Raw genomic sequence first — 12,738 nt, 5'->3', positions numbered from 1 at the left:
AGAAATAAGAGGATTCAAAATGGCAAGAAAACCATTTTATTTCATATTCTCATCTCTATATATCCAGCAGAAAGGAATTATACCTTGAAACTTTTTCCCCCAGAAATACAGAAGGGTAAATCGAGAGGAGGGTGCAAAATTACAAGTACAGAGAGTGAAGTGACAATTATTTTGTCAATGCCAAACAGATAAGGCCTGATGCTCTTAGAAACAAACATGGGGAGGAATGAGCTTTCCTGGATTCATAATATTGTTGGGATCTAATGCAGCTTTGATTCTTTTCATGGTCCTCAGAGCCTCCATTCCCAGTTCTTTCTCAAGATACTGATAAATGTAAAAGAGAACCCGATCAGAACAGTAACTACGTTGTCTGTCAGATAACATTGAAATTTGGAGAACATACCAATTGTGCTAGATACAAAAGATATGAATTGAGCATGATACCCAAGTTGTTTCCCAATGCATTTGAGAAGTTGCAGATGGGTATTTCTATTAAATGTCGGACATAAATTTCCTCCGAATTGGGTTGAAGAAATTTTCTTCAAACCAGTATATAAAACTGTCATGTGTTTCTTGAACATGTGAGAAATACATGTTTTTTTAATAGGAACACATGACAGTTTTATAGACTAGGTTGTTTGAAGGAAATTTTTGTCCTCCAATGTCTTATAAGTCTAGAGATTATATTGAGATACCTTCATTTTCCCTGTACCAACACCATGTTCACCAGTACATGTTCCTGTTTAGTTGTCACAGAAACCAATTGTTAGCACCATAACTTGCTTTCAGATTGCAGTGTTATTTCAAGAATAACTTTTCGGATACTGGGAAGGCAGCAGATTAACTGAGTCACTTCTCATTACCACAAACATGCAGAAATACTAGATGAACTTATGAACAGATAAGCACTATAATATTATGAACCACCATTGATAAAGAGCGCGCAAACTAAATTCATATTACAAGCAACCATGATCATTCATTGTCCAGAAGAAGAGTACGTACCGTCCATTGACAATGCAGTATAGACCATAAATTGGTTAAGTCTCTCGGCTTCCAGCCGATGTTCTTCTATGTTAGGATCAAACAGAATACATGTGTGGAAATTTCCATCACCAGCATGAGCAATAACTGTGCTGTTAATAGGAACAATAACAAGAGGCATGGGCATTGTGAGCATCAGGTCATTTGACCATCCATACTGATAAAGGAACATAAAATGCTTCAACCTAACCTTTATGTTAGAAAAATAGTCATTCTGATCAGACATACCAGACAAGTGGCGATGCATTGAGCTCTTGTTTGGACCTTGATATTAATTCTGCAAGGCGCGAGAGAGGAACGCATACATCCTGCAAAAATCAAAGGTCATGGGATTAAAACTAACAAAAATAGAAAGGATGTTCTTAAGACTTTTAGGAAGCAAATACAATTGTAAATAAAATCCTTTGATGTCAACTGACCGAAATCATTGCCTCACAATTAGGCACCATTGCAAAGCAAGCCCAGAGTGCCTCCTTTCTTATCTTCATGTAAATAAACATGGAATTAGAAATATAGAGAATGGCAATGAGGAATATTTGGATGGAGCCTCTTACAAGAGACCTCATTAACAAAATAAATAAAAAGGATCTATACTGGGGTAGAAGCAGCTGAAGTTATGTCATAGGTGCCTGGTCCTACATAATTGGAAACTACTGAGGTCACTTCGATATAGATCAGTGCAAACATTCGCGGATGAAAGAATAATAAGGAATAGGGACTGCAAATTAAGTAAAAAACCATTACCTACTTATCCAAGAAGACCATATAGGCCAGTTAGGGTTTTAATCTTACAAGGGTTGGTTAATGGTTACGGAAATCAACCAGATCTCTGGTATGTTTTGGGCTGAGACTTCAGGTGCAATGGTGCAAATGAAGAACCATATTCTGCATATGTATACATACCCTTTGTGCATGTTAATCTATGTGTGCCACATGCACTAACAAGTTCATTTGAATGTAGATCTGTCTATTAAAAGAGTCGCATCTCCATGCATGTATGTCCTTTCAAACATACCAAACAACAGTACCATTCCAAGGGGATAAAGAGTATAACGTCCAGTTACGTATATTATATATTATGCCTTTACTTGGTAAGTAATTCTAGTTTTCAAGAGTTTCTTCAATTGAGTCCAGTTACACGTGTACAGCTCGTGGATGCCATACAATTATAATTATATACTTATTGCCAAGGTCTTATTCTCTTTTACAAAAAGATCAGGTAGGACTATCATTATTTAATACAGTAAAATGGTTGGGATACAGGGCCCAGCACATGCTGAGTCTAAAATCCGAATAGAGACATACCAAGTAATTAACATCATACATAAAAAATTATAGGACAATAAATTAAACGGACATAGCTGTGCGGTGAGACACAGAGTTCATGTAAGGAATTGAAATAAAACAGCCACAAGGTCCATTTGAAGGAAAAAAAAAAAAAACCCAAAGTTATAGTGTCTCCAATTTTGATAAATAATTAGTCACAAAAGTGAGATTTTGAAGTAAAAGGGTTGTTTATACGTTAACATGAAGGAATAGTAATAACAAAAGGGCCAATCATTGAACATCAATTAAGTAACCACTACCTTCCAAAGCTCCTTTTTATCATCAGGATCTTCTGCGAAAACAAAATCTGAGCCATTGTGCTCTGCAACAATCTTCTGAACAATTTGTGTTTGCTCACGTGTATATGCCTCTAAAAGACAGTAATCAAGAAATAAATTAGGAATCACAAAAGGTGAAGAAGAAGACAGCTTAGGAGTAGCTTCCTACTGGAAATGGTGATGTATTTATTCAGAAATATGAAAAAGCAATGAGAATTTTGCTCAGGTAAGGGGAAGAGGGCAGGGGGAGTATGCTTTAAAGTCCGAGCCGTTATGGCCATACTATTTGTTCACTTACATGTGATTGTTAACATAAACTAAGTACATCCTATTTAGCATAATTTTTCAAGTTCTAAAGTGAAATAAACATCGGCAATTATTAAATCAGTTGGTTTTTGGTTTTCTGATATTAAGGTAAGTGCAGATGCACTATAGGTAAGTACAGTAGCTTAATGATAAAAGTTTCCTTCAACTTAAACTTACTTTTAGCCAAAATAAATATGAACAGAAAATATCACTTAAGATAAAACGAGGATCCTGTTTACCTGTGCCTATAAATTCAAACATTAAAGTAGGACTTTCAGGCAAATTTTTTCCATTAGCTACATTGATAGCCCTCACTTGAACCTCATCCAATAGCTCTACCCTTGACACCTAACAAGTAAGACAAGAATATCCGTGAAGAAATTGAAATGGCAAACAAAATTTGCAGCTAAATCCCACCTGTATACCAGACAGCATTGTGGCTATAGCAACATCTGCTGCATCCTTAACTGAAGGGAAATTACACATTGCAACCTGCAAAATTGTTAATCAACAAAATACATATAAGCAGAGGATATGAATATGACTCCAACTGACAACTAATATAGATAGCAAGATTAATTAATTAGACAGAATACTTTTATTGTGCAAGAAAGAAAAAAAAATGTCACGTAGAAGTGGTTCAAAGAAAGGTTCCAATGTCACTAAAAACAAAGCTTTTCAATATTACATGGAAGAAAATATTATAATTTAGACTTGAAATGACAACAATGATTAACCTCAAGCACTTAATACTAAAAACCACATAAAAAAATTATCTCTATTGGGTCACTTGTTTATAGCCATTTAGAACACTTCCATAACAGTGATGCTTGCAACAGCTAGCGAGCCAGCATATGACAACACCACCAGCAAATATATCGATGCCCATCTTGCAATAACAAATCTTAGAAGCATCATAAGCAAGAACCACGATGTTTTACAGAGGGAAAAAGCAAGACATAAACCTCTGTCTTGATGATATGTTAAGAGTATGAATTTGATTACTTATATATTCTATGCAATATGAGGTAGTTCAAAATATCATTAAATGCAATTTCTTGTATTTTTAGTGTATCTTTTTATAATGTTATTTCTCATCTTTCAGCTTATTTGATGGAAATCAGAAACATGAGAGGATGGAAATTAAGCTTACAACACACAAGTCAAGAAGTCTCCACACAAGCCATATCTTTATACATGGAAAGGATCAGAAATAAGTAAAAAGATCATTCAAATGAGATATAAGATTCAAATATATCTCTCATCATGGCTGCATAACAAAATAATTATATAATTAGATTTAAGATACAATTACCGATAGACAACCACATAACTCAGCAAAGTAGAAATAATTTTGAAAAGAAACACCTTCAAACAAAGAAAGAATCAAGGTACCACTGAATACTGAGGAATTTTCTGAAGTCGAAGAGTGACTTCTGTTATTACACCCAGCGTTCCTTCACTTCCAATCACCAGGCGAGTCAGATCATATCTAAGATATACAAATTTTATAAGGTTAACAGCATGCCTTGCTAAGGGTTTGCATTTTTGTCCACCAACTTTCTCATTTGTTTTTTAATATAACTTCTCGAAAAGAAAAAAGAAAAAGAACAAAAAATGCTAAGTGAATATAAAAATATCAAGAATAGGTTAACAAAGACAATAGAACAAACCCTGCAGCACTCTTTCGAGCACGAGATGCTGTCTTAACAATATCTCCATTGGCAAGAACTACCTGAAAGACAAACAATGTAAGTAATACAGCATTTGGAAACTGAATTAGACATCAAAAGGGTTATTAACAAACCTTGAGATTAATGACATTATCACGCATGGTTCCATACCTACATGCTAAAAACAGAATCATTAAATCCAATATTAAATCAGACAACTGAAACTATTTCTAGAACAGAACTTTATGAGTTTTAGACAAAAATTTATGTACAAAGAGAATCATCTTGTCTTCCAAAATAAATTTTAAGAGTAATGCTATCCTACAATGCTGATGTGACAGTCCAAACCAACCTTTGGATTTTATTTTTTTAACAAGGGTTAATCCAAGAGTTGGTTAGGACTGCTACATCAGCATTGTAAAATAAAAATGTGGTATACAACATTACTCAAATTTTAATACTAAAATCCAAGTATACAATGACAAAAGCTAAGACGGGCAAAAAAAAAAAGAGTCTAGTTGTGAAATGGTCATGGACATGGTCGCTAATTTTCATTGATCCTATAGCTGTTAATTCGTAAGAAGCAACAGAAGCAGATGAAGGTTTACCAGGTGGACAATTATGATGGCCACTCCTGACCAGCTAAAAGACAAAGAACACATTATTCTTTTCCAGAGCCCATAAGCATTTCATGATGCTTTGATCATAGACCACTACATGAAAGTCACCTACACTTTTGGGACTAGAAATCTACCATTGTCAAAACACGAGGACCCATAGAGAGGAAGGGATCCATTATCCAAAATTAGCATTAGCATTGGACAAAGTGCAACAACTCAAGACTTGCATCAAACTTTTTCAAAAAAAAAAAGACTTGCATCAAACAGTTATGGAACTAGTTAAAAGCAAGTTAGATGGCAAGCATCCCACGTGATAATCTATTAAGAATAAGTATGCAAATTCTTTACAATCAGCCTTACTCTAGTATTTGCGTATAGATCAATTATATATCAACTCCTCCCAAATCGTATTTTACTCTTACATCTTCACATATTTCAATACTTTCCTCAAAGTACAGGTAGGAGTGGGCAGATTAACCAATTATCGATTACCGACTTTAACCGAACCGATATTAACCGTAACCGATAGTTATCGGTTGGTAATCGGTTAAAAATTTTATACCGATAAGCTTATCGGTCAGATAAAAAAATTTTATCGAAAAACCGATATGACCGATATGACCAATAAGCTATTTTAATTTTTAATTTTTTAGAATTTTATATTTATTATTGTAGTGGATCAATAAAAAAAAAAAAGTTTCAATAAGGTATTTTAGCCAAAAATATACTCTAAAATAACTAATTTTTAATAAACTATTTTAGGTTTTAGCCCAACAAAACGTATTTGGACCTTCAAAACAATTAATTTTTGGCCCAATTAGCAACTAGTAAAAGCCCAATAAAAAGCCCACAAAAGCTCAAACCAATTTAACTGACCGGTTAACCGATTACCGATAATTTTCGGTTAACACTTCTTATCGGTCGGTAATCGGTTAGGATTTGGTTAACCGATAAGCTATCGGTTAACCGACCGATAAGTCCATTAACCGGTCCTAACCGACCGATACCCAGCCCTAAGTACAGGAAAAGCTTAAGCGTGTCAACCTGCAGCAAAAGAATACTTGCTAGAGCGGCTGAGTCTGCTCTTAGTTGCTTGCATGAACTCCTACCCCTAAATGATAATTTTGTTCATTAAAAAGACCGTTCGGTTTTGGATAACATTTGAAAACAGTCTACATAGCCTCGAATTTATAGGGTCAGATCTATGAGCTTAACAATGATACTGAATCCTAGACACTTCTAGCAAGAAAAGAAACACAATCGTAAACCTAATGTGTCGTTATTTATATAGCTGAAGGGGATAGAATGAGCACCTCCAATTCGATCTATCATAGACAAATAAATTGGTCAATTGCCAAACGTTTAAATCTCTTCTTTTTTTTTTGCCGGGGAAGGTGGTGTGCATGCCCTTTTTCTTATCACAAAATATAGTGTGGAGCCTTTCACCCTCAGTTATTAATGTGAATGAAGTAGATTCTCTTTATTCATTAAGCTCTAGTTCAATCCACAAAGATGATATATAAAAGAAAGTCTTCACTAATGTGCAGAGGGAGAGACTAAGGTGCACAGCCTAGTAGATGTGCTTAAAGGAATATTTGCAGTATTTTAGTACTTAAACCCCCATATTCAATGGGAGTACTAAGATTGAGAAAACTAACACAAGTAATTTAGGACAAAAATGTTACACCATATTAATCAAATCTTTGAGCTTTTACTTCTGGGAAGCAAACTTGCATGTATTAACATTGTCAGTAAAAAATGAAAACTTAAAGCTAATACAGCAGAGGAACTACCTCACAGCTAAAGAACCCGAACAACGTGTAGCACACATACCCCCAATGGTCGCACCAGGCCCTGCTTGTCAAAAAGATTTTAAGAACATGAAAACCCAAATAGCAAAAACGACTTATTAACTACACCAGATGCATATATTGGAAATAAGATATCAGAACATAATTGTGAATTACTCAAACTCTCACCCTAACGTGGCCATAAATGATGTGGAAAAACTAAAAGCAGATTACATTCACAAAATTGGTTGTTTTAGCTCTTAATGCATACAATTTTTACCTTTTAAGCAGAAAGCTAAGCACCTCACTAAATTCATTATCCTAAGTAACATCTCTGTTATAGAAGAGCTTTTGGAAGGGTAACACTTGTGGTGCCACACTATCAAAGAAGACTTGATCGTGCAGTTAAGTGTCATATTAGTTTACTAGACTATTAATATCTCTTTTTAGTTTGTATTAGGCTAATAGTATCACGGCATGAAATACTACGAATCTGCCACTTGCCTCCTTGGTTCGGCCTTAATTTCAGATTTATAATAACACAATTCTTGTCATACGTCAAATATCTTTGTTATTACTCTACAAAGATTCAAAGATAAGTCCTAACACAGCCAAGGTCCAAGGAATTCAGATATCACTTTGACTTCTATAGAGAAACACAGAGGAGGAAAGATATTAGCACATAAAGATTGCATGAAAATTTTCTATCACTCTCTGAGTCCCAAAATAAGTATCTAATTAACTTCTTAACATGTCCTTCATTCCAAATTAGAGCAGGACACAACTTGCAATGAGAATCTTGTTTACTTTTTTCAAAAGGATGAGGGTAGTTCAGGAAAATGTCAAAGTAAATGTTTTTACTTTTGGAAAGTAGACAGTTATTTTGGGACACCAAAAAAGTAAACAAGAAACTTAAATTGGGATGGAGAGAATACGTACTAAAGATACTTTAGCATTTTGTGCCATGTCAAACACAGGTTTCTCTACTTATGCCATAAATCATTTCAGGAAGTAATGCTAATGTAGACCATTTCCATAGGATGTCAAGTGGGACAACACCAAAGTTGTATATAAATTAACGCAAGCCAACTAAATATAATTTCCTAAAAGAATGCTTTATATGGCTTGCAATACAATGCAGCCTCTGACAGCATGTTTGCATTTCACAGCACATATCAAAATGCACAGTTCCAGGGCATATGCATTTGACATTTTCTAACTCTTGATATGAAACATTTCAAACAGCATCTCAACTGTAAGAGAGAAACAAAATTAATACACCCCAGATATTTCCTATTGAAAACAAGGATAATAAACTAACCTGGATCGAGGGGAAAGAATAGACCATGAGGCTCCAGGTATTCATTAAGCTCCATCCATCCAATCCCAGGCTCAACAACCACATCCATGTCCACAATATGTAATGCTTTAACAGTCTATAATTTCAACAAATGATGCAATATAAGCATGACAAACAATAACAACAATACCAAACAAACTTCTTGTTTTGCAACTAGAGAGAATAGATAAAATATGAGAGAATGACGAATTCAGATTCCAGAGACTGATATCAAGGGAAGAGAAAACATGCTCCAGACTTCAGAGACTGACATTCAAAAGCTCATTACGAAGTGCAGTGTTTGCTCTATCTAAGTTTGTCTTCTATAGGTGACACATAAAGAAAGCAAGCACCTGCATGCTTGCAACAAAAGTAGGAAGGACCAAAGAAGATGGTTGCAACTTCTATTTAGCCTGATGTGCCTAATCTTATTTCAAACATAAGAATGCATACGTCTTGCGCAAGCAAATTTGTAAGCCAAAAAATAACAGTTATTTATCCACAGATATAAGAAATGGCAAGAGAGGCTTTAATTTGTAAACCAAATCTAACTCCTAAGATACAAATTGATCAATACATACTTTCATCATCGACATGTCGATACAAACACCTCCATTTGGAGACAAGGTGTGACCCTCAATTGATGTAGCTCCACCATATGGTACAATTGGGACCTGCTTGTGGATTAAAAGCAAACAGACTTCAGTACTTTCTTGGAAAGGCTATATTATTTTTCATGCACTAGTGATAGTGAGCAAATAAAGCAGATCATCAATTGTGTTGATCTTTTTAGTAGTTAGTTTTCAATTCTCACAGTTTGTGAGAAACATTACAGACGTATTATCATTCGATCCACATGCTTGAAACTTTAATGGCCATTGAGGACTATCCAATTCAAAGGGTATACAAACATCTCAAAGAAAAAGCCACAGTATTAATAAAAAGAAATGCATAAGGGTAGGGGCATCATTATCGATTCACAGAAGAGCAGAAACTCAGACCTTATGCTTGTCACATGATTTGACTATCTTGGAAACTTCTTCCTCAGACCTGCAAATTATGAATCAGGGAACATTCTGATGAGAAAACCATCAAGTATAACACATAGTTCATAGTGCATTCAAAGACCAGGCACGTAGAATTTTTAACTATCTCTAAAAAAACTGCTAATGTTTCCTCATGTCTCAAATACATAACATGCAACCACTTGTGACAAATCTTATCACCTCGCTTTATTAAAATATCACACACGGGAAACTCTTAAAACTTAAGTAAACGTTCATAACACACACATACGCAATTAGGTACATGATTAACTTTCATCTGATCCAACCTATAGTTCTTAATCCTTATAATTACCACAAGCATCATCATGATATGGGCTTCACCATCCAACCAATATCCCATTGCTACCATACAAGCGCATCAACCCTGCACTACATGACGGCTACAATTGCTACCTCTCGCTATTACCGTAATCATCGCCCAGTCCCCCACCCAAAGAAACCACAAACAAGGAAAAAAAAAAAAAAAACACTAGCACCATTCTTCTTGACGGCATTAAACTTAGCTACCATACAAGCATAATCACAAACCTTGACATTGCCTGCTAGAGCTTCTAAACAAATACACAGACAGATAGATCATATTTTTTAGAACTCTCCAATGTACTGCTAATAACTATAATTGACTTGATAAAATGAAATCGTGATTTTAATTTGTTTGAAATCAACATCCTTGAATTATTAGGAATAAGAAATACACATGAAGATAAGGAACAACGATGCCATCAAAAATCTTATCCTCAAAGATTAGCATTGCAAATGAACATCTAATCTCAAGTTCCATAAAAGTCTCACCTTGGGAAAACAACCACATCAGGGATATTGACTGCTTTGTGAAAGCTGTTTTGTGGTTTTCCATGTACATACCTCTCATCATAATCCATAGTAATGTTATCCTGCACGACTAATAGTATCATTACGGACCCACGAACAATTCAGCAATCAAATATAAAGAAAGAGCGATAGAATACTTGACAGATAGCCTTCAGTTCATCAATAAGCTCTTTTGGGAGCTCCTTGTGCGAGCCTTTTACCACAAACTCAGTGCTACCTTTGCCCCCAAAGCTGACACCTCTACTACCCAAAAGAACAAAAGATAATAAAACCCATTTATCAACCCATGCATGTTTTCTTCCAATCAACCAATATTCTCAACAAGAATCATTTCTTAACTCAAAACCAAAGAAGAAGAAAAACCCACCTAGCGTTGATATCAGAAGCGTCGCAAAATGAAGGGCTCGGTTGGGATTGAAGGGCAAGTGCTCCAGCTGAGGCCAGGGCCGCAGGAAGCAGGGACAGAAATGGGTTTCTGAGTATTGAGCTATGGGAGTGGAAGACATGGGTGGTGGGTACTTTTGAAGTTTGAAGATTGTGGAAACGTGAGCTTCGGAGATTGGAGTAAAAGAAGCCCTTTGAGGAGGAACGTAGACGAGAAAACCAGGACGAGAAAGCCATATTGTTTTTGCCCAAGTTTTTTTTTCTCTCCTGAATAATCAATTATAGTGACCAAACAAGTCCTCTCTTCAGCAACCAGATTATGCATTAAAGAAAATGACTTTTCAAGCAGGCAAAAAAGTGAAAAGCTTCTGCTCCATCTTCTGTTTTTGGGCTGGGGCTATGTGATTGGAACCACCTTAATTTTAGTATTTTTAAAATAAAAAAAAATCATGGGTGGTGGCAATGACAGTGACAGAACGCTAGGGGCTGTTCATAGTGCTAACTGTGGCCTTTCGTTGATCTGATCGCCAATCAAGTCATCCCACGCTGATTTGGATGGATAATTGCTCCCTCTCGATCGTCTTTTTATCATAAAATCGATTAAAATTCTATTTTAAAGAAATAATAGATTTTTAAATTACATAATTTTAAGTATTAAAACCACTATAAAATGTTACCGGTTAAAAATATAATATATTTCAGTTGATAATTAAGTATATTTTCATTACGTTTTTATTTTTTATGTTGTAAAAAAAATTTGACTCCAAAATTGAATCACGAATAGGTGGGCGGTTAGAAATCATCACACATATGCTATATATATATATGTCGACATGAGTTACGGGTAAATTTTCTATCTCTAACCTCAGATGGAAAATAAAAAAAAATAGTTTGTCTTAGAAAACGTCGTTTTGAGATTTAATCCCAAAACGACGTCATTTTGTCTAGAAAAATAGTAGGAAACAAAATCCTAATGCCCAATATAGTTTGAGGGAGTTATGTGTAATTTTTCCAAAAAAAAATATATTGTCATTTTCGTATGGTTATAAGTTATTAATAGTAGTGCCACGTGTACAATACTTAATTAAGTATTTATTAAAGCAGGGTGTCACAATCCCCACGCAACAAATGGGGGTGGCCGGTGGTTTTGCGACCACCCCCTCTCACAACAGACCCTCTTCCTTTTTTTCTCCTTTTTGTTTTAATCATCATTGTTAATGGGGGCATTTTAATGATGTCTCATTTTACACATGTTACAATATTATTAAATATGACTTTGAATCTCGCCATATAATTTAACCAAAGTGTCATGAAACAAGCAATTTGATAATAGGTTGAAGCTTGGATTGATTTTAAACCCTAAGGAAGTGATCTTTAAACTCCAAGAACTAGAACAATATCTTTCCCATGTTTTTAAGGATGCTATTTCCACATTCTTATCTTGACCAAATAAATAATAACATGTACCATCATTGTGAAATGGAGATAATGAGTTTCAAACTTGACACTAAAAGCACAAGTAAAAAGGAAAAATTGAAAGAAAATGATTTTGATTTTTGAAATGGATATATACGGATTTCAAACCTTGTAATAAAACGACAAACAAAAAAAAATGTTAAAAAAGGACTAAATTCCATCATCATGAAAGAAGATGTTGGACCGAATATGAACTGGTACCCTTAATGAATGAACGCAGTACTTTAGTGGGTTTCGCTTCTAAGCCTCTTTCTCCTATTCAGTTTTGTTAGTGTCATTTCTCATTTCTTTCTACTTCTTCCGTGTTATGTAGAACAAAGAAAACAACATTAAAATAAATAAATAAATAAATAAGCATTTTTTGTGAATTAAACAATATGAGCATGTAGCAAACGGGAAAAGAGCTCAGCATGCTACATGTGATATACCAGTAGAATCATTAATTTAGACAATGCAAGTCTTTGAAAATATGGATGTGAAGATAGGACTTATTGGGTTATAAATAATCAAAGCAAAAGAATTACTTATTGGGTTATAAATAATATGCATTATGCTGTCTTTGGATTTTATGAAAAAAGAAGCCTATATGTAAAAGTGAAGAAGA

The 12,738-nt window shown here is 34.7% G+C and overlaps 1 protein-coding gene across 3 annotated transcripts; it reads right to left on the bottom strand.

Moving 5' to 3' along the window:
* LOC132191826 (D-lactate dehydrogenase [cytochrome], mitochondrial) lies at positions 1-11,037 on the bottom strand. 3 transcript variants are annotated; one of them, XM_059606936.1, is made up of 18 exons: positions 10,642-11,032; positions 10,412-10,517; positions 10,236-10,336; positions 9,378-9,426; positions 8,958-9,050; positions 8,359-8,473; positions 7,041-7,101; positions 4,762-4,798; positions 4,628-4,689; positions 4,350-4,446; positions 3,372-3,446; positions 3,194-3,302; positions 2,631-2,740; positions 1,464-1,526; positions 1,273-1,352; positions 1,006-1,136; positions 696-739; positions 1-324 (listed from the first exon to the last, which is right to left on the bottom strand). In XM_059606936.1, exons 1-18 carry the CDS (start codon positions 10,893-10,895, stop codon positions 205-207), a joined length of 1,707 nt encoding a protein of 568 aa, XP_059462919.1. In that variant the 5' UTR covers positions 10,896-11,032; the 3' UTR covers positions 1-204. The 3 variants fall into 3 exon arrangements, with proteins under 3 accessions (XP_059462919.1, XP_059462920.1, XP_059462921.1); XM_059606937.1 differs by having other exon boundaries at positions 10,412-10,514; XM_059606938.1 differs by lacking the exons at positions 1-324; positions 696-739 and having other exon boundaries at positions 1,048-1,136; positions 1,235-1,352; positions 10,642-11,037.
* Between the last annotated feature and the right edge of the window lie 1,701 nt (positions 11,038-12,738).

The sequence above is a fragment of the Corylus avellana genome, chromosome ca9 (assembly GCF_901000735.1).
Source record: "Corylus avellana chromosome ca9, CavTom2PMs-1.0".
Lineage (NCBI taxonomy): Eukaryota > Viridiplantae > Streptophyta > Magnoliopsida > Fagales > Betulaceae > Corylus > Corylus avellana.
Note: the sequence above shows the minus strand (reverse complement) of the source record. Positions and strands in the feature narration are given on the sequence as shown.